The sequence below is a fragment of the Dipodomys spectabilis genome, unplaced genomic scaffold (genome assembly GCF_019054845.1).
Source record: "Dipodomys spectabilis isolate Male_0828 unplaced genomic scaffold, ASM1905484v1 ptg000001l, whole genome shotgun sequence".
Lineage (NCBI taxonomy): Eukaryota > Metazoa > Chordata > Mammalia > Rodentia > Heteromyidae > Dipodomys > Dipodomys spectabilis.
This window is the reverse complement of record NW_024870678.1, coordinates 20,283,523-20,310,340: the sequence shown is the minus strand read 5'-3', so window position 1 is coordinate 20,310,340 and position 26,818 is coordinate 20,283,523. Positions and strand designations below refer to the sequence as shown.

The window sequence follows — 26,818 nt, the reverse complement described above, 5'->3', positions numbered from 1 at the left end:
ATGTGGTACTAAGGAATTGAACCTAGGGTTGCATGAATACCAGGCAAACAATCTATCACTAAGTCACATTTTCAGCCTACCCCACTCTAGATTAAAGTTCTGTCTTCTAGAAGCTCTGACATGAATCTGTTCTGTTGACATGAATAAATACTTCCGACATCTACCCTAAAATTCACCTAAATAAATATCCTTTCTATCAGCCACAAACTTCCTCCTTGCAAGTGGAGCTCTTTCCATTTCTTTTTTCTCTTTAATTTTTTATTTTTCCATTTTAGGTATTGGGATGGTAGGGAAAAAAATACAATGGCTCACACCTGTAACCCTACCTACTTAGAAGACTGATCTGTGGCTAGGAAGGTAGCTCAGTGACAGAGTGCTTGCCTTGCATGCATGAAGCCCTGGTTTTGATTCCTCAGCATACACATAAGCAGAAAAAGCTGGAAGTGGCGCTGTGGTTCAAGTGGTAGAGCACTAGCCTTGAGCTGTTTGTGCCCCGGCCCAGAGTTCAGGCCCATGGCCGACAAAAAAAAACTGTGATCTGAGGATCACTGTTCAAAGACAGGCTGCACAGGAAAGTCCATGAGACTTATTTCGAACTAACCACTAAAAAGCCAGAGGTGGGGTTGTAGCTCAAGTGCTAGAGTACTAGCCTTGAGAGAAAAAGAAGAAGAAAAAAACACTTAGAGATAGTGACCAGGCACTGAGTTCAAGCCCTAGGACCAGCACCAAAACAAAACTCACACAAACAGATTTTAACATTTACTTGTCTGAAATTGTACATAATATGTGGAGTTGTAATGTAGCTTAGGGGTAAGAGTACTTGACTACCATGCTAAAGGCTCTGGGTTTGATCCCCAACATTAAAACTTTAGTTACATGTAAAAAATAATAAAAAGCTTGAAATAGAGGTTTACTGTATCAAAAATAAGTTGGTAAAATTAAAACAAAAAAACATGAGGGCTGGGAATGCGGCTTAGTGGTAGTGTGCTTGCCTAGCATGCATGAAGCCCTGGGTTTGATTCCTCAGTACCACATAAACAGAAAATGCCAGAAGTGGCCTTGTGGCTCAACTGGCAGAGTGCTAGCCTTGAGCAAAAGAAGCTCAGGGACAGTGCTCAAGCCTGAGTTCAAGCCCCAGCACTGGCAAAATAATAACAACAATAAGAAGAAGAATATTGGCAGTTGTGTAGCTTATAAAATTGTTAGCCCTTTCATTGCAAAGCCCAGTTCATTAAGGAAAAATAAAGGTTGTGAAAGAATGGAACTAGATAATTGTGTAGCCAAATATGAAACCCATAGTAATAACTTACATATTTTAGGACTTTGTGTAATTGTCATGAAGTTTCATAAGTTTTGCTGATAGTAACTCAGCAAAATGAGCTCCCTTCCCATAGCTTAGTCCACTCCTTCCCTTCTCCACAGCATGCTTCCTTCCTAGGCAACACCAACTCGATGTAGTAAAGGCAGTAAATAATCAACTTCAATCCCCTTTACCTTTGGATGGCACTTCTCTGGGGCAGCTACTACCATGTAAGGCAACAAGAGCCCCTTAGAATGACCTTCAGGTCTGGGCAGCTGCAGGATGAGTTCTCTACTATTTGGATAGCAGCTATAAATCCTAGTCCAGGGGCTGGGAAGGTGGCTCAGTGGTAGAGTGCTTGCCTTGCATGCATGAGGCCCTGGGTTCGATTCCTCAGCACCACATAAGCAAAAAGAAAAAAGCTGGAAGTGGTGCTGTGGTTCAAGTGGTAGAGCGCTAGCCTTGAGCTCAAGAGCTGAGGGACAGCGCCTAGGCCCAGAGTTCAGGCCCCACGACCGGACCCAAAAAAAAAAAAACCCTAGTCCACCATGATAAAGCCCCTGGCCACATGTCCACACTGGGGGCTCCTCCTCATAGCCCCTCATAAACCTCCTAGGTTATACAGTCACCTCAGACAATAGCAGGGGCTTCTTCTCACCCCTTCCCTTATGAGAACGGGTCTTGCTGACCCCTTTTCCTGGCAGTAAACCTTTCTTTGTTCTCTGTACCTGGATGTCTGTGTGGTTGTCTGGCAAAGTCTAATCTTTCAGTAACCTTAAAAAAAAATCAGATACTGTTCTCCAAAGAAGAATGACTTGTATTTGCAAATAGCATAGCATTCCAAAGGGAATACACATAACCCAATAACCTAAGGGCATAGTCTTAACTAGTTGAGCCAAAGGGAAAATTGTAAATACAGAATGAAGATTATATCAGATGAATTGAAATAGTCATTTTCTTCAGTGATTAATGACAAGCAGTCTAAGGTTGAATAAAAAATTTCTGGGCATATGTCCTTGAAGAAGTACTTCTAATATAAGGCTGTGGTGACCTCTGTGTGAGTTTGTGGTTTCATAGTTTTGGTTGCTGCTGCTGCTGTTGTTCATGGGGCTTGAACTCAGGGCCTGGGTGCTGTCCCTGAGCTTTTCTGCCAAGGCCCAGTACTCTACCATTTTGAACCACAGCTCCACTTCCCAATGGTTAATTTGAAGTAACTGTCTTCAAGGACTTTTCTACTTGGGCCAGCTTTGAACAGTCATCCTCAGATGACTGATTATAGGCGTGAGTCACTGCCCAGTCCAATAGTCTATTTACTATCAGCCAATCAAGAGTAATAGCTTTTCTTACAAAACCCCTTGGCTTTATTTTTTTATTCAGGTTGACACAGACAACTCATTTTAGACCCTGACAACTTTTATATAAGGCACACACTAAAAAATGACATGTTTCTATTGCTTGTGATGCTACCCAGAACTATCCAAGTGTAGCTGCTCACTGCAGTGACAAATCAATTTATGAAAATGAAACATACTATGAAAGTTGTTTAGAAATAATATTTAGCATTCATTAATGAACTCAATAGAAATGATCTGACTTATAGTTTGCAACTGAAATTGAAAACAGTAGCCAAAAGAGCAAACCTTAAATTGACATAAAATTTATTCCCCTGGAATACAATGGGGACTTGAGTATATATACCTCCAGACCCAAAGCTGCTTCCTATAGAATACGGCTGTGACCTCTGTGACATATCTTTTAAAAATTAATTCAGAGGCATTAAAATGTATCTGATAACTGTACTTAGTAAAGGGTCATTGGAAGGAAGCCATTTGTTTCACTAACCTTAGAATTAGAACTATACCTTTTTATAAAGTCCTAGTTATAATTGATTCTAAATCCAAAAATGAATGTAAAGAGCAAATTGGTAGTAATTCAAGGATTTTATAAAATATAAAATCTCTACCGTTTTTTGACTCTCTAGTCTTAGTTAAAATACTTCCAGTCTCTAGGTCTTAGTAGTTCATCAGTAAAATAAATGACCTGCCCTGAGCACTTTGGGGGGTTAGACATTCTATACCTTTCTTTTCTTTTTTTTTTTTTTTTTTGGGTCCGGTCGTGGGACCTGAACTCTGGGCCTGGGCGCTGTCCCTCAGCTCTTCAGCTCAAGGCTAGCGCTCTACCACTTGAGCCACAGCACCACTTCTGGCTTTTTTCTTTTTGCTTATGTGGTGCTGAGGAATCAAACCCAGGGCCTCAGGCATGCAAGGCAAGCGCTCTACCACTGAGCTACCTTCCCAGCCCCTATGCCTTTATTTTCAAAACAAGTTAACTGTTAGTAAACGTTAACATCTCTGCTGTCTGCCATGAGTTTTCTGATCTCTCTTGACATTAAGCCCCCTGATGCTGAGCTGTCATTGATGCTGGCTTTGCATCCTACTCTCTACCTTAAGGATGTTCTCTTTATTTGTAAATGATAGTTATGTTTTTTAAATACTAAGACATATGACCATGCACTTCGTAGAACATGTGGTTGATATTACTTTGCTTATAGTTCCTTTCATATAACACAATGAATGAGCCGTGACTAACAGAAACAAAAGAAATATATTTATTTATAAAGCACTGAGTGATGGCTTCAGAGCAGTTGTGTCTTACTGAGCAGTTGAGCTGGGAAATGATGTATTAGGATTGTTTCTGGGATTCTGGTTACAGAAATTCATCAAAACCAGTTAACTGTCTAAGGAGTTTTCAAACAATCTATCATGCATGATTATTTTAATAAAATATGGCAAATATTAATCACTAGGAGTTTTGACAAGCCTACCTTCCTTGTAGATGACAAATGTAACTCTGAAAATGTTCCAAATAACTACACAAAGACATTGGAAGAGACAAAAAGCAGAATTGGGTAAAGAGGTGGGGGAATCACACAAGGAAGAAGATGGCACTGGCTGATTCCCCCGCCCCCTTTTTTTTTGTCAGTCCTGGGGCTTGAACTCTGGACCTGAGCATTGTCCCTAAGCTCTTCAGCTCAAGGCTAGTGCTCTACCACTTGAGCCACAGCACCACTTCCAGTTTTTCTGGTGGTTTATTGGAGATAAGAGTTTTGTAGTTTTTCCTGCCCAGGCTGGCTTTGAACTGCAATCCTCAAATCTCAGCCTCCTGAGTAGCTAAGCTTACATGCGTGAGCTACCGGTGCCTGCCTCTGACTTCCTATTTTTATGGGTTTTAGCAAGATAGCACCTCTGTCACTACCAATGAAGCAACTGATCATCAGAATTCCACAATCTTAGACCTTGAAAATCTGAGGGCAAAGTGTAGAGCTCATGTAATCAATGTCCAATTGAGAGAAGGAAGGGAAATCCAAGAAAGGACACACCCTTAGAATAAAGACCAAAATTCTGTGTACAGACTGTACCCACATCTCCTACTGACTCCTGAATTACACGTGCATGGTGTAGGTTCTCAGCAGCTCAAGAAAAACTAACTAACCTGCAGAAGAACTTTTAGCTGTTTTTTTTTTAAACAATCACTAGAGGAATAGATTGCAAATTTTGAAGGTGATCTCATTCATTACTAACATTTTTTTAAATCAGTATTATTTGGAAAAATATAATAAAATCCAGAATCCCTGCAATATATCATTAAGAATGTTCTTGAAGCTGATAGAAAGTGGCCTACACTTGTAATTCTAGCCACTCAGGAAGCTGAAATCTGAAGATAACTGTTCAAAGCCAGCCTAAGCAGGAATATTCATGAGGCTCGTGTATTTCCAATTAACCCCCAAAAAGCTGAAGGTAGAGGTGTGACTCAAGTGGTAGAGCACCAGCTTGGAGTGAAAATGTTCAGGGACAGTGGCCAGATCCTAACTTCAAGCCTACTGGTGCACAAGTAAGCACTTACATGCACACAGATATGCACACACACACACACACACACAGAGTGTCCTTGATAACATTCAAAATTATTAAATCTACTGTGAAATAGAATGATTCATACTTGAGGAAAGGCAATTTAAAGAAACTGATCTCAAGATGATCAAATGTTAGAATCAGAGAAAAAATTAGAGCAGTTATTGAAAGTATGATTATAAAAATTCCCATAATGAATGAACAGATAGGAATTTAGGGACTATAAAAAGAGCAAATAGAAATTTTAGAAAAGAAAGTAAAATATGATAAATAAGAAACTCACTGGAAGGTGTCAGTAGCAGGCTCGCAGTGATGGACCAGCGATCTTTTAGCTAGATCACTCAGAAGCTATCCAGCTGGAAAAACAGCAACAAAACAACAACAACAAAAACCTCAAAAATCAATTAAAACATGAATAGTTCAAGAGGGTGATACCTAAAGGATCTTGGTTTAAAGCTAACCCTGGCAGAAAAGTCCATGAGAATTAATCTCCAAAATAACAAGAAAAATTGGGCTGGAGGTATGGCTCAAAAAGTAAGGTGTCCACTTGGCAAGCAAGCCATGTAAGTATGAAGGCCTGTGTTCAAATCCTGATACTGGACAAACTGAGAAAACCTCAGATAATGAAAAAAAAATGAAGACATCCTAAGATCATCAAATACTAACCTACTAACAGAATTTATCACACGAAGACACATTCTTGAAGAACAGTTACTGGAAGTTATTCATTTTAAAGAGAAATGGTATCAGAAAGTTCAGATGTTCCAAAATGATGAGCACTGGAAATGATAGACATTTTTATTGAATTAGAAAGAAAACTGTCTTTTCCTCTTAAGTAAAACAAGCAAGCCTATGGCTGTTAAAAGTTATGCATAATGAATTTTCTGTCTTCATAATGCATAGACAATTGAAACACAAAAGATAGAAGAGATTGGACCCTAGAAACTAGTGGTTTATGCCTATAATCCTAGCTACTCAGGAAGCTGAGATCTGAGGATTGTGGTTCTAAACCAGCCTGGGCAGGAGAGTCCGTGAGACTCTTATCTCCAATTAACTACCAAAAAGCTGGAAGTAGGTCTGTGGCTCAAGTGGTAGAGCACTATCCTTGAGCATAAAACCTCAGGAACAGCAACCAGGCCCTGAGTTCAAGCCCCAAGATTGACACACACACACACACACACACAAATATTACAAACAAATCAAGGGCTGGCATTGTGGCTCAAATAGTAGAACCCACTCGCCTAGTAAGCACAAGGCCCTGAGTTCATACAGCAATACTGCCAAAACTTTATAACCACACACAAGAAAAGTTAAGAATGTGTATTGTGTTCCCTAAGCAACCACTGAATTAAACTGGAAGGTGTCAGTAGCAGACTGACAGTAGCTAATTAAACTAGACTTCCCTAAAAAGACAAATTAGACTTCTGTTTTTTTCGATTAAAAAATGGTCAGAAAAAAGAAACAAATGAACAGAAAATGAGATGATATAAAACAAATAATAAAATAGTAGACCTAGAGCCAGTCATGTCAATAATAAATATAAATAGGCTAGCTGCTCAAAAGAATATCAAAATGTATTTTTAAAAAATGAATTACATGGCTGGGAATGTGGCTTAGTGGTAGAGTACTTGCCTAGCATCTATGAGGCCCTGGGTTTGATTCCTTAGTACCACATAAACAAAAATAAAAAATAAACAATTTAAAAAAAAATGAACTAGAACTGGTCTCTGGTGGCAGGGAGATCCACAAGACCTCCAGTAAACTATTCAGAAAAAATGCTATGGCTCAAAGTGGTAAAGCACTAGCCTTTACCACTCAGGGACAGTGCCCAGGCTTGAGTTCAAGTTCCACAACAGACCAAAAAATAAAAATAAAAAGAATTTCAATCAGTTTACAAGAGATTTTTTTCCCTTCAGTACTGAGGGTAGAACCTTGGGTTTTGCATAACAAATGCAACCACCCAGGAATTTTTATGTAATCTTCAAAATCAACGGTAGCACTTCTTCCCAAGGTCATTCTGAACTCCTTTTATAGTATATAATCCTTTCAATATGCTTAAATTTGTAAAATATATTGCATTATAATAAAGCATTATTCAGGTCTGTTTTGCCTGCTACAAGGAGATACACTGCTGGAGAGCAGAGGTTAATTGGAATTCTTTCTGTCTCTTTTCAAATTAGTTTACATTTTCTAACTTAACCCTGTGTTGTACAGGAGAGCATTTCATTGTTGCAGTCCCACACATGTATATATTCCAATCAATCTGACTGTATGGCCCTCCCTCCCTCCCTCCCTCTTTCCCTTCCTTCCTTTCTAAACAATTTCAATAGGTTTCATTGTCCTATTTTCATAGTTATAAAAAATCTATTTCAACTGTGTTCAGCTTTTCCTTGTAGCTTCATTTCTCCTTAAATTCATAATGCCTGGCACAAGGTGGCAATTTAATAGTCTTTTGTTTCACTTTGGCAGCAAATCAAGACTAATTATTTATTTATTTATTGTGGTCGTGGAGCTTGAATTCTGGGGCTGGGTGCTTCCCTCAGCTTTTCAGCTCAAGGCTCACACTCTACCACTTGAGCCAAAGCCCCAGTACGGGCTTTCTGGGGGTTTATTGCAGAGTCTCATGGACCTTCCTGCCTGGGCTAGCTTTGAACTGCAATCCTCAGATCTCAGCCTCCTGAGTAACTAGGATTACAGGCGCGAGCCACCAGCACCCGGCTTTATTAAGACTTTTTAAAAGTCAAATTCCAGCCTTTTCAAATTGTGAAATAATATGAAGCCAAGTAAAGTCTATTTTCTGTGTGTGCTCACATATTGTATAAGAATAATAGTCACCAACACGCAGAGACACTCTACAGAAAAAGTACTTTAATCTCCGTTGTCCAGATAAGAAATCAGATTTGGTTCTCCAGTCATACAACAAGCAAGTTCCTCAGTGAAACCCAACCAACTCAGCCATCTGTTTCCAAAAGTGATCCTCAGAGTCTCTCACAATCACACCTTAACATCCATTATCATTTGTGTGTGTGTGTGTGTGTGTGTGTGTACTAGTACTAGGGCTTGAATTCAATGGCTTTGAATTCTTGCTTGGCTTTGTCTCTCAAGGTTGGCACTCTACCACTTAAGCCACACCCCCTCTTCAGGTGTTTTGGTGCTTAATTGGAGAAAAAGAGTTAGACTTTTTCTGCCTGGGCTGACTTTGAATCCCAATCCTCAGAATTCAGCTTCCTGAGTAGCGAGGATTATAGATACAAGCCACCAGCACCAATCACATTATTATTCTTGCTAATATTTTTCATCCAGTTTGCTTCACATGGCTTTAATTTATCAGCCATTGTAAACACTATCTCACAAGTGCAGGTGCAGCTCAAGTGGTAGAGGGGCCAGCCTTGAGCCAATAAAGCCAAGCATGAACTCAAAGCTTTGAGTTCAAGTCCCAATACCAGCACTCTCACCCCCCACAATAAAAAACCCACAAATACAATCTCATTTACACATGTGAAATATAATATGCAAAAACAATGAAATAAAAGACATGTAAAAGATAAAGTATAAGCCTCCTTTTCTATTTCTTTTTTTCTTTTGTCATTAAAATAGAAGAGGTCTGGCTTCTTTACACGGGGCGTGAAAAGGCACCTCATAAATTACAGCAGTTGAGGCCGTGAGTTAGTAGCAAATGTAGGTACAGGAAACTGGAACAGGGAAAGGAGACAGACAGGGATGGGATAGATGGACAAGAGGGGGAGAGAGATGGAAGGGGTGACACTGATCAAGATGCATTGTACACGTGAATAGACACCTTACACTGAGACCCTTAAAAAAAAGGGGGGTAAGAGGGGGATAGCCTAGCCCCGCCCCGCCCCCTCCGGCCCCGCCCCGTCCTCTCCGGCCCCGCCCCGTCCTCTCAGGCCCCGCCCCTCCCTCTCCGGCCCCGCCCCCTCGCCCACTCCGGCTTCGGAAGGTTTTGCAGAGCTGGCCGCTCACTGCCAGCCGGGAATGCAGGATGCCAGGCCGATGCCAGGCGGGGCCGCGGCCCTGGTCGACGAGCCTTGCACGCTGAATCCCGGGCCCCCCACAGGCCGAGGCCCGGGCCCGGGACTGGATGCCCCGCGCACGGACGACGCCGCGGGTTCCCCGACTCCTGGCGGGAGCGGAGGTGACCGAGCGCGCCGCGCGGGCGTCGGGCCTGTGTCTTTGACTATGGCGTTGGCGTAGTCAGTTTTTCTTTTTCCAGCTCGCTGGGATTCCCCGTGAGGTTCGCCAGGTCTCGGGGTCTGGGCCAGGGGTCGAGTGTGGGGTTGCCCACCTAGGGCAGCTCAGCTCAGTAGTTCGGATGCATTTAACTTAGGTGTGCCATTAGACCGGGGGCCCGGGGCAAGAAACAGCAGCTGTCTAGCGTCCACGCCCGCTCTCCTTTCCAACTTCCTCTCCTTTCCCTTCTCCGACTCCCAACATTTGTACCAAGGTTTATTTTTTTTCTTTTAACTTCCTCATCGAGCACTGATTTTTGGGTTTTTCTGGATTGTGATAGCAACCTCTGGAAAAAAATAAAGCAAAACAAATACATTATTTTCCCCCTCAGAACCATTTTGATTAAAAAAAATAAGGCTTGTGCTTAGATGTTTGAATCAGAGTAATTGATTGGGGATTTAAAAAAATGACAGGTTAGCCCTGTGAACAAACGTTTAATGAATTAATGTTAAAAAAAATAGTAAGCAGTATAAAAGAAATGACTGCTATAGCGATACGCAGGGCTCCTCTGCAGAATCAGACTATTGTGTTAAATTCACCCACTGAATGATTTAGTTTGTTTTTTCCTACTTATACTTCACTGAACCTAGAATTCCTAGTACATAGCTAATGCTGCATGCTTTAAACATTATTGAGCCTAGGTAATACATGAAGCCAATAGTCTGAGAAATCAGAGGTGTTACATTTCAGCAGTCTCTTTGGAGATCACCCTGCTTGCTGGCAGCCTTGAAGAAATTTATCAGTGACCAGGGAGATAGGCCTAATGGTAAAGGCAAAACAGACCTAGTTGATGCTTTCATAATTCCTGCATTGAAGTTCTCATAAGAAAAGGGTATACAGATGAAAATGATACCTTTTCTACATCACATTGAGGTTCCAGAGTGGTTTCCCATTCCTTTGGTTATGTGCTCGCTTGCTTGCTTTCTTCCTTCCTTCCTTTCTTTCTTTCTTTCTTTCTTTCTTTCTTTCTTTCTTTCTTTCTTTCTTTCTTTCTTTCTTTCTTTCTCTCTCTCTCTCTCTCTTTCTTTTTCTCTCTGTCTCTCCTTCCTTCCTTCCTTCCTTTCTTCCTTCCTTCTTTCTTTTTTATATCATATATGAGGCTTGAACTCAGGGCCTGGGCCCTGTCTCTGAGCTTTTTTTTGCTCAAGGCTAATGCTCTACCATTTGGAGCCACTTCTGTTTTTCTGATGGTTAATTAGAGATAAGAGTCATGGACTTTCCTGCCCGGGCTGGCTTTGAACTGCAGGCCTCAGATCTCAGCCTCCTGAGTTGCTAGTATTGCAAGCTTGACCCACTTGTACCCAGCGTGCTATATTTAGAATAGCTCTTAGTTCAACCCATATTTTTAGGATGCTTCATCTCTGCAAGAAATACCCATGTGTATTTTCATCCACAGTCTAAATTACACCCCTGTAATCACAATGCATTTTTATTCAAGGTGATGGCACTGAAGAAAGCGAGTCACCCAGGCGGCTTTCCAGAGAACAGATCTTTGTACTGATATCAGCAGCTTCCATGAACTTAGGGTCCATGATGGCCTATTCAATCCTAGGACCCTTTTTTCCCAAGGAGGTAAAACTTTTTTATATTCTTATAAATTAGAATGTTCTAAAGGCCTTTTGAGTTATTTCAAGGTCTGCTTACAAAATTGGTCTTATATATAATTTCAGTTAACAGAATGTTTCATGCAGAATATGTAGTACTGGAGATTTAGTGAGTAAAGCAAAACAGAAAGAACATTTTCTTAGGTAATAATTCACCTAAAGTATAATTGACTTTGTGTACATGACTTTGTTTATCATATAATATGATTAAACTTGGAGACTGCAATTGGGAAAAGGAGGCACATTGAATACTTTAGATTTAAATGCTGCTGAAGAAGTGTTTTGGTTTGCTCATATCTTGGAATTAGGAAATTGTAACCCAGTAAATTCTCTTCCTCACTCAAAGAAGCGATATTTGCACGAAGTTAAATCTAATGGTAGCCTTTTAGATGAAACAATAGGTACAGGCACAAATAGAATATCCCCAACAAAGTTGCATGGAATATGGACTAACTGGGGCATAATATAACAGGGTAAAGAGGACACCCATGGGGCAAGTGTCAACAATATGTCAGTGTATTTTATTTTTTGCTTTAAGCCAAAGCTTAGGGCTCATGATGAGCTGGCAACTTCTCAGTCTTCTAACATGTAATCCTCCACGGGCTACAAAATAAAGATAAAGTAGCTTTTCTGCTAGAAGAACAATGTGGCTCCTTACTCACAGAGCACACACTGTTTTCCATGCAGTTCTCATCCATTTACCCATTCCCACCCATTTAACCCATTTGGTGCTTCCAGCAACCCCATCCAGGAGGGTAGGATAGTATGAATTCCGTCATGATGCAATGAAGAAACAATCTCAGAAGTGAAGGGACTTCCCAGCCCAGTCCTATTCCCTAGAGGCTTAAGAAGTTCCTTTTGTGAAGTGTGCTAGTCATGGGATATGGTAGGGCAAAAGAAGGTCAGAAAAATGTCCATCTCGTGCCCGTTTGTGAGAAGTGAAAAGTGTGGAATAAGAAGAAAAAGAAAGGCTTCAGATGACTTGGAGATCCTGTAGCAATAATCACAACAATTTAAGAGGTTGTCCCGAAGTTATGAAATTCATGAGAAAGCTTAAGAGACACGAGAAAGGGAGGAGACCTGGAACAGAGCAGCAGTTAAATGGTGTGATGCTGAATGGGGCTCCAAAGGATAAATGTAAGGTGTGGCTTGAGGAATGCTGGTTTCTATGGTGAAAAGCAAAAGCAAGAACCCTCCAGATATGGTCAGGAGAAGAGTAAAGAGAACAGCTGGGGGACAGCAGACAGCTCCCCTGTGGCCTAAACCGAGGGTGGAATGAGCTTTGCTGAGGCCCTGAGAGGCAAGCTGCAGCTAAGTGCTTGTCAAGAAACTTAGTCACTGGGAGATCATTACAGACACTTGATTTGGGTTTTGTGGAAAAACTGTTGATGGCTTCGGAGATTATAGAAGGAAAAATCAACTGAGACCTATTGTCTCTTACTACACACTCAACACAGATCACTTTGGTAGCCTCCAAAAATAAGTAGTAAACAATTCCACAGGAGCAGACACCATCTGGGTATCCACTAATCCTAGTCAGTTCTGACATTCTCTACTTGGTGATAGCATCAGATTTTTACAAATTGAGGGGTCTGCTCCCAACACGGTCCACTCCCTCCTCTATTTTTCACTTGCCAGTCATATACCTCAGGTTGCTTTACTTCTGCTTCCACAATCCCATCCTTAATGTTGAGAATTTGCTTGAGTAGCCACAGAACTCAGGGAAACACTTCTGCGCACCAGTTTATTGTGAAGGCTACAGATGAGGGGATGCATTCGGTAAGGGACACAAACATAGTACTTCCATTCCCTCTGTCGATACAGTCCACCGGCTGCATCCAGGATGCACCTTCCTCCAGAAAACATGGGTAGCTACCCAGAAGTTCTCTGAATCCTGTGTTTTTTGGGTTGCTATAGAGATTTGTCTAGGTATGATTATTTAAACTGATTGTGGAAGCCCAGCAAGACCTTGAACTCTTTGCTCAGTCTTTTTGGAGCATGATCCCACTGGAAGGAGGAAGGTCCTCCTTCCAGAGATAAATGAGATAAACAAGGTCAGAGATTAAAGCCACAAGCCTTGGAGAAAAACAAATTTATATATACATATATATGTAGTTATATACTTATATCCCAATGAAGTATGATAGAAAAGAATTGAAGTAGGATTAAGCAGTTATGAGAGTATTTCTCAGCTCATCTGAGACTGAGCGCCATTGTTTGTTTTCTGTTAAGTTTGGTCTACATACAGCATAATCTTTTGCTAGGCTGTCATAAAAGTGTCTTAATAATGACATTTTTCTTGTTTACACCATTACCTCAAGTGGTAAAAAGGGAATGGCTGTTTTGGAAATCTATAGAATTACAGGTTCAGTTTTTAAGCAGTTACTGCAGTGCAGTATGTCTGCCTCTGTGACCTCACCCACCACTAAGGGCTTAGGCAGCCACTTATGAAGGTCTTCCTAGGAAAGGGGCCTTTCCTAATATTTACCTTAGAACAGTAAGTTCACAGCTAGGGGAGACCAAGACAGTAGGATCAAGAGTTCAAGACCAGCCTGGGCTACCTGGCGCATTCTAGGCCAATTTGGGCTATATACTGAAATCAAAAAAGAACACAACAAAAAAACATGTGCTAAGCCGGGTGCTTGTGGCTCACACCTGTAATCCTAGCAACTCAGGAGGCTGAGATCTGAGGATAGAGATTCAAAGCCAGCCTGGGCAGCAAAGTCTATGAGACTCTTATCTCCAATAAACCACCAGAAAACCAGAAGTGGCACTATGGCTCAAGTGGTAGAATGCTAGCCTTGAGCTGAAGAGCTGAGGGACAGCGTCCAGAGCCGAAGAGCTGAGGGACAGCGTCCAGACCCAGAGTTCAAGCCCCACAAACAAAAAACAAAAAACATGTGTTTTTCTATGGTAAAATGTTCTGTAGTCTGAAATGAAAAGAGCATCCTTGAAAATGGTTAAATATTAGATGACTATAGTATCTTGCATGAGAAGGGATGGAGAACATGTGTTTTTAAATTTGAAGACAGAAAATGTGGTGAAATGTAATTATGGCTAGTAGAATATGGATTGTAATGGATGTGTGTATATGCGTGCATGCATGTGCGTGCCTGTCTGTGCATGCTGCATTTCTGTATGAATGAATAAAATTATTCAAAGCTCAGGTGGAAGGATGAATCTAAGTAGACTCCTCTAACTATAGCCTGCTGGCATAATGCCTGATTGTGGAAGATGCTTTGTCAATGGCTGCTGACTGGGGGTCTAGATCTGTGCAAGTCAGACTTCAAGCTTCATAGTGTGCAGTGTTGCCAAGTTATCTTTGAAAAATTAGCCTCATTAAATTCTTACAGCTAATGTGCATAGGATCATATAAAATAATATTATTTTATGGAATGAACTCCAGGAAATGGAAACACGAGACATTTTTTAGTTGCTGTTGTTGCTGTTTTTTGTTTTCTTTTCCTTTTGTCTTGTTTGTCAGTCTTTGAGAGGATAAGGTGGGACACAAAAAGAAGAAAGGGTGAACAAATACAACAGCAGTACTCACTAGATGTTATTGTGGGTAGGACAGGAGGGAAAAACTGAGAGATGTAGGGAAGGTTAGACAAGGTCCAGAAAGAATTGCACTCATTACCTGACTCATGTAAGTGTAAGCCCTCTGTACCTCACCTCTGCAGTAACAATAAAATATTAAAAATAAATAGCCAGGAAAAAAATAAAATTTTAAAAAATTCCTCTAAGTAGAGGCCCTATAAATATGCAGCATTTTCAGTGGGTTAAAGAGTTTTCAACCTTGTCTCTATTTTTATACATGAATTCAGTTGTGTATCACCACTGTAGCATTTGAACTTCAAATGAATTAGATTTAGGATAACTGCTACTATAATGCTTGAGTTTGGGACCCCGAAAAAGACCACCAGAGACCAAGATCGATGTAATCAGCAGTGAGGTATTTATTGTGAGCTAGCTCGGTGCTCGCACACAGCAAGCAACTGGTGAAGCTGAGAGGCCCGAGCCTGGGGTTTGCAGCAGTTTTAGACACTCTTTGGGGAAGGCTGGGGCTTTGCACTCTTCACATCATTCCTTGACAAATCAACACACACTTCGGGAGAATCATAAAACATCTCTAAAACATGATTTGCATGTCCAATGGTGGGAAGGAATCTAGAAAGGATTATTGGTCAGATCAAGGGGTTGATGCACTTTACAATTACTGGCTAAAGTCACAAGGGTGGTGCAAGGGAGTACGTGCAGAAAGGCAGGACTTTCTGGTTAGATATTGGTCACCACTCCTAGGTGGGGGGCTGTCTAGAATCTCAGACAATTCGGCTTATCTTAGGTAAGCATCATCTGCAGTTTTCCAAGGACTGTTTGCACTTAGCTTTCTGTGGAATTTTCTGGCTTTAGGACTGCAGTAGGTCAGAGGCTGAATTCCAGAATAAAATGAGGTCCCAGGTAAATTATTGGTCAGGTCTTTCATGCCCCCATTTCTTCTTGGATACTTTGGAAGCCAATCATGGATTCCTCTGAGTAATTTTATAGGATTTGACTCTACTACTTTTGTCCAGGGGCTGGTACTGGGCTCGTAACACCATTAACTGGACTGTATTGATTCGTTCTTTTACAAAGACTCCCTTGCTTCATGAGAAGAAGTCCAGTCCCTGGGGATTTCAGAGAACTACCTCTGGCTACATCTAGGGGTACTGTTACACCATCTGTAGGAAATTTAGAGCTCCCTGCTGGAGCTCAGTGTGACTAGACTGAATGGGGCTAGATATGATCTCCATACCAGTTTAAGGAATTTCCTCTGCCTGCGGGGTTTTTTTTTTGGGGGGGGGGGCAGATGTTTTTGTTGCCATTCTTCTCCCCTCCCATCCCTTCTACCTCTCCCCCCTCCTTTTTCTCTTCACCAATTTCCCCTTTCCTCTCCTCTCTTCCCCTCTGTCTTCTCCTCTTTCCTTTATAGAGACTGCATCTCACTTTGTAGCCCATGTTTTTTTGTTTGTTTGTTTTTTGTCAGTGTGGGGCTTGAACTCTGGGCCTGGGTGCTGTACCTCAACTTTTCAGCTCAAGGCAAGAGCTCTACCACTTGAGCCACAGCACCACTTCCGGTTTTCTGGTAGTTAATTGGAGATAAAAGTCCCATGGATGTTACTGCCCAGGCTGGCTTTGAATTGTGATCCTCAGATCTCAGCTTCCTGAGTTGCTAGGATTACAGGTAGTGCCCAGTGGGAACAATTCTTTATAATCATGGTGAGTAAATTATTTTCATGTCAGAGACTAGCATTTTTACTATCTTAGTTTCTCTTCCTGGCCTATTCCACTTATTTTAAAATTAGAATCTTTGAAATTCTCCAATTTCTATTTCATTTATTGATGTTCTTTAACATTTGTAGAATCTTTGAAATTCTCCAATTTCTATTTCCTTTATTGATGTTCTTTAACATTTGTTCCATTCTTATTTTTCAAAGGCTGAAAAGAAGGGAGCCAGCAACACTATGATTGGTATGATCTTTGGGTCTTATGCCTTATTTGACTTGCTGGCATCTTTGATATTTGGAAAATATGTAAGTATTGAAGTTTATATACATTTTCTAATTTTTAAAAATTACATAATTTTATCCATGGATAAGGAATAGCCACCATTATAGTTTTATAAATTATGCCCCTGTTGACAGCCCTAGTCCTTAGAATTGTTTTATTTTTAAACTCTCTCCATATTTGTAATTAATATATACTATTCTTTCAAATTAATTAGTGTATTATTACACTAACTATAATTGAGGATTTGTTTATGCAAATATAGATGTGTTGAAGCAATCCACTTACCACTCTTTGACATTTATTATAGCTTGTATGTATTGGAGCAAAATTTATGTTCATAGCAGGAATATTTGTCTCAGGAGCAGTTACAGTTCTCTTTGGGTAAGTTACTTTCTGATATGTTTGGGAATTTGTTGAGCCTTTTTTTTTTTGGGTCCGTTTGTGGGGCCTGAACTCTGGGCTTGGGCGCTGTCCCTCAGCTCTTCAGCTCAAGGCTAGCATTCTACCACTTATACCACTTGAGATACAGTGCCACTTCTGGCTTTTTTCTTTTTGCCTATGTGGTACTGAGGAATCGAACCCAGGGCCTCAGGCATGCAAGGCAAGCGCTCTACCACTGAGCCACCTTCCCAGCCCATGTTTGGGAACTTGAGTAACTTTCATCATCTATCTTCAGTTATAGATGTTCATGTCTCTTTAAACACTGGTAATATTATAGTCTGCTGAATGTATGGTTTGTGACTAATGGTGAGAAGAGATGAGTGAATAGAAAGCAGTGTCTCCCCATGGAGCCCAGGCTGGCCTCGTACACTCCTTCCTCCTGCCTTGTGAATGGAAAGACTGGCAATAATATATCAAGGAAAGAGCCTTACTATTAAACTTATCACTAGGCCCAATGTGGTGATGTGCACCTGTAATCCTAGCACCCAAAAGGCTGAGGCAGGAGGATTTTGAGTTGGAGGCCAGCCTAAGCTATATAACAAGATCCTGTCATAAAAACACCACACAACACAATACAACACAGCACAATAGAACACAAAACTGGCTACTTCATCTCTTGTGACTGAGAGTTATAGAAACTTAACTTCTTAGTTTTCTGAAGTTATAGAAACTTGTTGACTTAATGAAATAATGAATTTCTTTCCAAATGGTTTGAGCACTATTATCCAAGTGCTAAAACAATTATCAGAAATCTTTTTCAGCTTCCTAGTTCTATTTCTTCTTCTTGTGCTATGTTCTTGGGCAAACTCTCTCTTTTGGTGACCAGAAGGTGTCAAAGCACCAGCAGGAAGAGAGTGCTGCTTTCCTAATAGTTCCATTAGAGTCATTGAAAGGAGTTCTTGCCTGATCTTTGTTGCCAGCCCATTCCTGCCTCAAGGCCTCTATAGACAAGACAAAAGAACCTTATTAGTTTTAGGAAGTGGGGAAGGGAAGAAAAGGAAAGTAATGGAGGAAGTGAGATCGGAATATAGTGTACGCGTAAGTAGAATGTCCCAATGAAATTCCTCCATGTATAACTAATGTATGCTAATTTAAAAAATGTTCTGAGCTAGGTGCCAGTGGCTCATGCATGTAGTACTAGCTACACAGGAGGCTGAGATCTGAGGATTGCATTTGGAAGCCAGCCAGGGCAGGAAAGTCTGTGAGACTCTTATCACCAATAAACTACTCCAAAAAAGGCGGAAATGGCACTGTAACTCAAGTGGTAGAGTGCTGGCCTTGAGCACAGAGAAGCTCAGGGTCAGCATCCAGGCCCAGAGTTAAAGTCCCAAGACTTGCAAAAATAAATAAATAAATAAATAAAATGTTCTGATTGACCAGGTCAGTTTAAGTGCTCATTTCTTTTTTTTTTCCTTTTCTTTTCTTTTTTTGTTTTTAGTCGTGGGGCTTGAACTCTGGGCTTTTGCGCTGTCCTTGTGCTCTTCAGCTCAAGGCGAGCTCTTGAGCCACAGTGCCACTTCCGGTTTTCTGGTGGTTTATTGGAGATAAGTGTCTCATGAACTTTTCTGCCCGGGCTGGCTTTGAACTGCGATCCTCAGATCTCAGTCTCCTGAGTAGCTAGGATTACAGGTGTGAGCCACCAGTGCCAGGCTTAAGTGCTCATTTCTGAACATGAAATAGAATTGTTTTCCCTTGGCTATTTCCAGGAAAAAAGAAAGAGTGCTAAAAGCAAAGTAGCTCTGAAAATTCTTAAGCTTAGAATCCTTAAACTAGCAGCAAAGTAACTAATAATAGGAAAGAGCTCATACAAGTGCCTGGGGAACAAAGATAAGAGTATGAGAAGATAAACTGAAGTAAAGCATGGAATGAAGTAGGTTTTCTTTTTTTTTTCTTCTTCTTCTTCTTTTTCTTCCTAGTCCTGGATCTTAAACTCTGGGCCTGGGCACTTTCCTTGGGCTGTTTTTGGTTCAAGACTAGCACTTTACCACTTAAGCCATGATGCCACTTCTGGCTTTTTTATTTTTCTGTGATTAATTGGAGATAAGAGTCTCAAGACTTTCCTGCCCAGGCTGGCTTCAAACCATATCCTCAGATCTCAACCTCCTGAGTAGCTAGCCACCAGTGCCCAGCTGCTGCTGCTGCTGCTTTCCTCCTCTTCCTCCTCCTCCTCCTCCTCCTCCTCCTCCTCTTCCTCCTCCTCCTCCTCCTCCTCCTCCTCCCCCCCTCCTCCTCCCCCCCCCCTCCTCCCCCCCCCTCCCCCCTCTCCTCCCCCTCCTCCTCCTCCCCCCTTCTTTTTTTTTGTCGGTCATGGGGCTTGAACTCTGGGCTTGGGTGCTGTCCATCAGCTCTGTAGCTTAAGGCAAGTGCTCTACCACTTGAGCCACTTCAGTTTTCTGGTGGTTTATTGGAGATAAGAGTCTCGTGAACTTTTCTTCCTGGACTAGCTTTGAACTGCAATCCTCAGATCTCATTCTCCCGAGTAGCTAGGATTACAGGTGTGAGCCACTGGCGCTTGGCAGCTTTTTCTTCTTTTGGTGAGATTATTTTCTGCATTCTTTTTCTTCCTTTTTTGATGGCTGGTTTGTTTGTTTGTTTGTTTGTTTTTGGTCCAGTCGTGGGGTCTGAATTCTGGGCCTGGATGCTGTCCCTTAGCGCTTCAGCTCAAGGCTAGTGCTCTACCACTTCAGCCACAGCACCACTTCTGTTTTTTTTCTTTTTTGCTTATGTGGTGCTGAGGAATCGAACCTAGGGCCTCATGCATGCAAGGCAAGAAGTAAGAAGATTTCCCTCATGTATAGGTATAGCCAGAGTGATTTCATACTCAACCTCAGTATCTCTAGGTTCTACGTCTGTTAGAAGCACATGCTGGTAGAAATATTTGAAAACAAAATGCATCTGTACTGAACTTTTTTTCTTGTCATCACTAAATAATCCATCATGACAATAACAACTATCTTCATAGCATTATGATTTAAGGAATCATCTAGAGATGATTTAAGGGAGACAGAAGGTGTGGCTTAGCAGTAAAATGCTTGTCCACCATGAGTGAGACCTTGTATTTCATCCTCAGCACAGCAAAAAATAAGTAAATGAATGAATGAATGTAAATCAAATAGTAGCAATGGTCGAAAGCACTTAGCTGGGTGTGTAATAGATTATATGCAAATACTAAGCCATTTTAGAATATTTTTTTTATGCTGGTACAGAGGCTGGAAATCAGGGCTTGAGGACTATCCCTTAGCTTTTTTCCCTCAAGGCTACCACTTGAGCCACAGCTTCACTTCTGACTTTTGGTAGTTAATAAGACAGAAGAGGCTCATGGACTTTCCTGGCCAGGCAGGCTTCAAACCGAGATCCTCAGATCTCAGTCTCCTGAGTAGTTAGACTTTATGTGTGAGTTACTGGTACCTGACTATGCATTTTGTATGAGGCATTTGAGTGTACTCCCATTTTTGATACCCAAAGGGGTTGGAACAATTTCCCTATGGCAACTGATGGATGATTATATTCTATAAGGGCCTATTTAGTATTTTTATCTAAGGAACCAATTCTGTCAGCAGAAAAAGAAAATTTGAGTTATTATGACTCAAATTTTAAACAATAAAGGCAATTTTCTGCTGAATGTTAAAAAATAAGTCTTAATCCCCCCTCCCACCCCCACCCCATGCAGCAAACTGGAGCCAGTGGCTCACATCTGTAATCTTAGATCTGAGGACCTGCAGTCTAAAGCCAGCCAGGGCAGGAAAGTCTTTGAAATTCTTATCTTCAATTAACTACCAGAGAAACTGGAAGTGGCATTGTGGCTCACAGTGGTAGAGCGAGCTAGCCTTGATCAAAGAGAGCTCAGGGAGATCACCCAGGTCCTGGTTTCAAGCCCAGGACCAACCAACAAACAACCCCAAACCCCAGCATATTCTTAAGAGAGAGATTGACTTTTTAACCATTATGCATAATAATCTACTCTTTTCCATGAATATAATCAAAGTGAAAAAGAAAACCACATACAGGTTGACATATGGGAATTGTCCTTTTCTTTTTTAGTGTCTTGGACCAACTTCCAGATGGACCGATATTTATTGCTATGTGTTTTCTCGTGAGAATAGTAGATGCAATAAGCTTTAGTGCAGCAATAACTGCATCAAATGCCATCCTGGCAAAGGCTTTTCCAAATAACTTGGCTACAGTATTGGTATGTATTTTATACATTTTCCTTTGCTCCAGGTCAGAATATTTGCTTGACCTTCCAAGCAAAAGCTGGACTCCATTCTTCTGAACCTACTTTTCTTGACTGTCCTCTGCTTTTGTTTCCTTATACCCTAATTTCTATTTCTAGCAACAAGACTATGCCATTGATGGTAGTTAGATGCTCTTCCTGATGTTTCTCAAACTGAATGGGCTGTTTCGCAGGTAGATGTGCTCCAAACCAACTATTACTTCACTACTTTTAGTAAAATCTTTTGAGTAGTATTTATTTAGCCCTCTCCCTGTAATCTAGGTCTTGACTGAGTTACCTGAAATAGTCCTCTACTTCAGAAAAGAGTGCCTGGTTATGAATACTTAGCTCATACCAGAGCTCTTCCTCCACTCTTCCCAGATGTTTAGAGGTCTGTATGGAGTCTGTAAGTGTTTCAGTAATGTTGGAGGAATGCAATCTTATTTGGGCATAAAAATCCAGAGCCTGCTGGCATCACACTGACAAAGGTTCTTACATATTGTCTAGATGTAAACCTAGTGGTAGTGACATTCCAGATGTCCTGTCCCACCCTGAGAATCTGCCTTTCTCACCCTGGTAGCTTCCTCTCAGGTTCCTGTATCCACCCCCTGTAGGACCCCAGGTTAGCATATCAGACCAAAAGCTACCTTTATTGTTTATATTTGTTTTCTAGACTTCAGAGTATGATCACCTTAGTACCAAAGACTCCCTTGATTTACTCATATAATACCATAGTTTGAATTTTTTTAAACTATCAAATGCACTTCTCTATATGTTTCTTTTATCTCTCCTTCCTTCCTTCCTCCCTCCCTTCTTCCTTCCTTTCTTCCTCTCTTTTTCTTCCTTCCTTCCTTCCTTCCTTCCTTCCTTCCTTCCTTCCTTCCTCCCTCCCTCCCTCCTTCTCTCCCTCCCTCCTTTCCTCTCTCTCTCTCTTTCTTTCTTTCTCTCTTTCTCTTTCTTTCTCTCTCTCTCTTTCTTTCTCTCTTTCTCTTTCTCTCTTTCTCTTCTTCTTTCTTTCTTTCTTTCTTTCTTTCTTTCTTTCTTTCTTTCTTTCTTTCTTTCTTTCTTTCTTTCTTTCTTTCTTTCTTTCTTTCTTCCTTTTTTCTTCCTTCCTTCCTTCTTTCTCCCCTCCCCTCCCCTTCCCTTCCTTTGCAAGGATAACCCTGCTGCACATTGATGGTTATTCCTGTTCTAGCTAAGAGCATGGGTGCATTTGCAATGTTAATAGTTTTCTAAATTGACCCCAGTTCTCACCCATCAACAATGTATAAGAAAGTTTCTATTTATGGATCTTGGCAGAAATTTGTGTTGATAAGTATTTAGTCAAAAGTTCATGTCTTGAGATTTAATCTCTTCTTTTAATGAGTGAGGGCAAGCTGCTGCCTGTTCAGAGAGTTATTTGTATTTCATGTGTCAGCAGTTTATACAATTTTCCCAGGAGACCATTTCATTTTTTTTTCTTACTGGCTATCTGAATGTCTTTGGGAAATTCGTTTTTTTGTTGTATTTTCTCTTATTTTTCATTTGTTCTTTGATATGCTTGCCATGCATAGTTTTGCATATTTTCATATTACCGGATTTATCAGTTATTTCTTTTATGTTTTGTGTTTTGTAATTTAAGTAGAAAATCTCCACCATGCTCACATATATTTTATTTTCCTAGTATCTTTATTATTTAAACATATGCATTTAAATTTTTGGTCTATCTTTGTGTGTAGATTGTGTGTATGTATGCAGATTGTGAAATACAATTTTTTTTTCAGATGGTGAACTGTTAATTCTTCAAGTACAATACATTAACTCAATTTTGTTTTTCCAATTTTAGGGAAGTCTTGAGGTGTTTTCTGGACTAGGATTCATTCTAGGTCCTCCTTTAGGTGGATTTTTGTATCAGTCCTTTGGCTATAGTATACCTTTCACTTTTCTGGGATGCATAGTTCTGTTGATGATACCACTCAACATATGCATTGTACCCAACTATGGTAAGTCCAAATTTATTTATTTCCAGAACCTTAATGTATCAGAATCTTGAGAAATGTAGGTAATTTACCTCCTATAAGAATGTCTTCATATCATAAAATCTTTCCAACATTTGAAATTAACCAATTATTGTATGCCAGAGCTCTTGAGTTGAATCACATATTTAGAACAGGAAGTTTCTATGGGTCATACATGGCCTCAATATTTCTAGAAGGCTGTGAGATATGAGTGTAAGGCCAGTTTTCCTGACCCATTGTGTCTCTCAGCATACCTGTGGCATAGACCATATGCAAAAATATAGGACCACATCAGGCAGTAACAAAAACCACTATGATTTCAAAGCTTTATACTGCATGGGAGACAACCTACCCTGTGTTAACTGTGTCAGTTTTTCTTTCAGATATGTTTTCCTTCTACATATCCATGAGGGATAGGGATATGTAGATTCAAAGAGGTATACATGTTCAGGAAGGCACAAAATATGGTGTCCTCATTAGGTACTTGTAGCTTATTTGTAAATCCTTCTATCCAGATGAAAGTGATCAGTCAGGGCTATTATTACTATTATTTTAAAATTGTTATTATTCTCCTTAATTAGCTGTACAAAAGGGTTTCAGTTCAACATGTCTATGGATACAATGCATCTTGGTCATTGTCATGCCTTTCATTATCCTCCCCATCTCTCCCATCCCCAGCCATCTCCTCAAGGTTGCCTAGTCATATATTGGACATTGTGCTCTTATCAAGTTACCAGTGGAACAAAATTAGATAGCTAACTTCTAGTTCAGTTTTCTAAACTGAAGGAAAAGGTTAAAGAACCAGAGAAGTAGTACCATACTAAATCATATGGTGGTGTGTGTCTTTTTTTTTCAGTGTTTCTTCAGTTAGATGCTTGGCTGATAATTAAGTAGTAGATGCCAATTCAGTCTCAAGAAGCAGGAGAAAAACTTGCTGACTCTTTATCATACAAGATAAAAGACTTTGCTGCTGGGCATCCATGGCTCACACCTGTAATCCTAGCTACTATGGAGGCTGAGATCTGAAGACTGGGGTTCAAACCTAGTCCCTGCAGAAAAGTCCCTGTGAGATTCTTACCTCCAATTAACCCCTCAAAAACTGGAAGTGGAGCTCTGGCTCAACATGGTTGAGTGTTAGCCTTGAGAGAAAGAGCTCAGGGATGAGCCCAGGCCCTGATTTCAAGCCCAATGACTTAAAAAAAAAAAAAAAAAAGAGAAAGACTTTGCTAACACAGACTAAATACTTAATAGCAGAGCTATTTAGAACTTCTAGGTCACTAGTCAAAGTCACTCCTGGAGATCTTGCTTCCCCTCCCCACTTGGTATTTTTTGCAACCTCCTCCACCACTTATTTATTTGGCACGTAGTTATCTTCATTTCTGTTATCAATTAAAATTTCTCTCTATCCTTATTAAACTTGAAGTCCTATGTGGTTATATTTCTATCAACTGAACAAAGCCAAGCCAAAACAAAACAAAAACCCAAAAAGTTTCAATGCAGTTTTTCACCTACTGTATATTTTTATTTAGATAAAAGAATTTTAAAAAAAGAAAGAAATCCAAACCAAAACTTGTGTTTGATGCTGTTAAGCCTATAAGTGTCCCTCAAAAAATTTCCAAATGCAAATCTGTGGTGATCTCTGGAGAGAAGCACTACAATTGCCTTCTACCTAGACACCCCCTGGGTCTGTAGCATCATGGAGCAATTGGCATTATGCTGTTTAATTGGAAATAAGAATGTCATGTATTTGTCTTCCCCGGCTGGCTTTGAACTAGGATCCTCAGATCTCAGTTTCTTTTATAGCTAGCATTACAGGTCTAAGCCTCTTGCTCCAGATAGGACATCTAAGTTTTTTGCATGAATCAGACCTAGAGTCAGGTCTTATGAACTTGAAGGGAAAAAAAGCAGGAAAAAATGAAAGGAGTTGTGCAATATGCCTGGAGGCTGGAATGAGGAAAGCACCATGCTTGGTATGGGAAGAAGTTGAATTAAGTGTTTGGGGAATTGTAGGAAATGAGACTTGATACTAACTCATCTTAAATGGTAGAAATAATTTGCATAGGATTCAATGGCCTCCCCTTTCAATCTAGTATTTGCTTTGCCGACAGAAAAAAATGTTTTCTTTTTTAAAAAATAAGCTCATATTTCTCTTTGAGCACACACACCTTATTCCTTTAGTAAATCATAAATGATGCTTTTCTCTGCATCCAATCACATTCTTGAATTCTCTATCCTGTCCAGAGAAAGCCTTCTTGGTTACAACCTAAACCCTAATACCTCTTCTTCCACTCACACTTGGATTCCAGTTAGTTCTTTTTGTATCTGAAAGAATATTTTTTTGAAGAAAATAAAATGTGGCCTTTACATTTGAATATCTTAAGAGATGCAAATGGAGATGATATTCATTTTGGGGGCAGAGTTGCTCTAGTTTATTCATTTATTTATTTTTTCATTTTAATCCTAGAGTCTGATCCCAGCGAACACTCCTTCTGGAAACTTGTCACTATCCCCAAGGTTGGCCTTGTAGCCTTTGTCATCATATCCTGCAGCTCTTGCCTGGGCTTCCTCGACCCTATTCTGTCTCTTTTTGTCTTGGAGAAGGTAAGAAGCTTGCTTGTCAAAGAGGGCTGCTTTGTATTAAGCAGTCATAATTGCTTGTCCTTGGGCCTTTCTTTGGGAAAAGACCTTTGAATGGCTTTGAGGAAGAAGAGATAAATTGGGAACTGCACACCAAGGTAGCTGGTTAAATATTAATACTCCCATTGGTATCAATCAAATTAATATTATTATCCTTTGTTTTAATACTAGGGGCCTCAAAGTACAGGTTGTGGACTGTCAGCATCATTATGAGCTTGGCACACATGCACATCCTCACAACTCTATTGTTCTTGTTTCAGAAACCTTAGGACTCAAATCAAAGACTGTCTCTTGATAAGCTTTCTAGGCAATTTTTTAAACTTGTGAAACACTATATAATTCATAGGACCTACATTATATGTTTGATATCAAATGTTACAAAACAAAGCATGTCTATCCTCTGCTCTCTAATTAGACATTGTTTTCTTCCCTGGTGAAAAAATAGGTCATTTACCAAAGTAAAGTTAAAATTAGGAAGAATACTGCGGTGGCCAATTTTGATTTTGAACTTGATTGGATTAAAAAGTACCAAAGGGATTAGTTAAGCAGAAGTCTAGGTGTGACTGAGAGTTTTTCCAGAAAGGATTAACTATGGAGAAAGTATTGAAGGCAATGTGTATTCTGAATGTCAGAAGCACCATTTTGGATGGAATAAAATGGAAAAAAATGGAAAGCCAGTTAGCACAGGCAGGTATGATTGCTCCCTTCCCTTCCCTTTCCTTCCCTCCCCTCCCCTCCCCACTACCTTCTCTCCTTCTCCCTTACTCCTTACTGTTGTCCTTCCTTCTCCCTCTTTCCTTTCCCTCCTTTCCTGGCCACCATGACATGAACAGCTTTGCTCTATCACACTCTTCCTGCCATGACATACTGAAACCATAAAAAATAATTCCTCCTTATAAGTTGTTCTGTAGGGCATA

General features: G+C 40.4%; 1 protein-coding gene across 1 annotated transcript in view; it reads left to right on the top strand.

Moving 5' to 3' along the window:
* Window positions 1-9,208: 9,208 nt before the first annotated feature.
* Window positions 9,209-26,818, top strand: part of Slc18b1 (solute carrier family 18 member B1) — a 26,971-nt gene continuing 9,361 nt past the window's right edge. Inside the window, exons 1-7 of the mRNA XM_042690417.1 lie at window positions 9,209-9,367; window positions 10,901-11,034; window positions 16,541-16,636; window positions 16,921-16,994; window positions 21,096-21,243; window positions 23,093-23,249; window positions 25,729-25,865. Coding sequence (XP_042546351.1) covers window positions 9,226-9,367; window positions 10,901-11,034; window positions 16,541-16,636; window positions 16,921-16,994; window positions 21,096-21,243; window positions 23,093-23,249; window positions 25,729-25,865 — 888 coding nt within the window. The 5' untranslated portion in view covers window positions 9,209-9,225. The remainder of the gene's footprint in view (window positions 9,368-10,900; window positions 11,035-16,540; window positions 16,637-16,920; window positions 16,995-21,095; window positions 21,244-23,092; window positions 23,250-25,728; window positions 25,866-26,818) is intronic.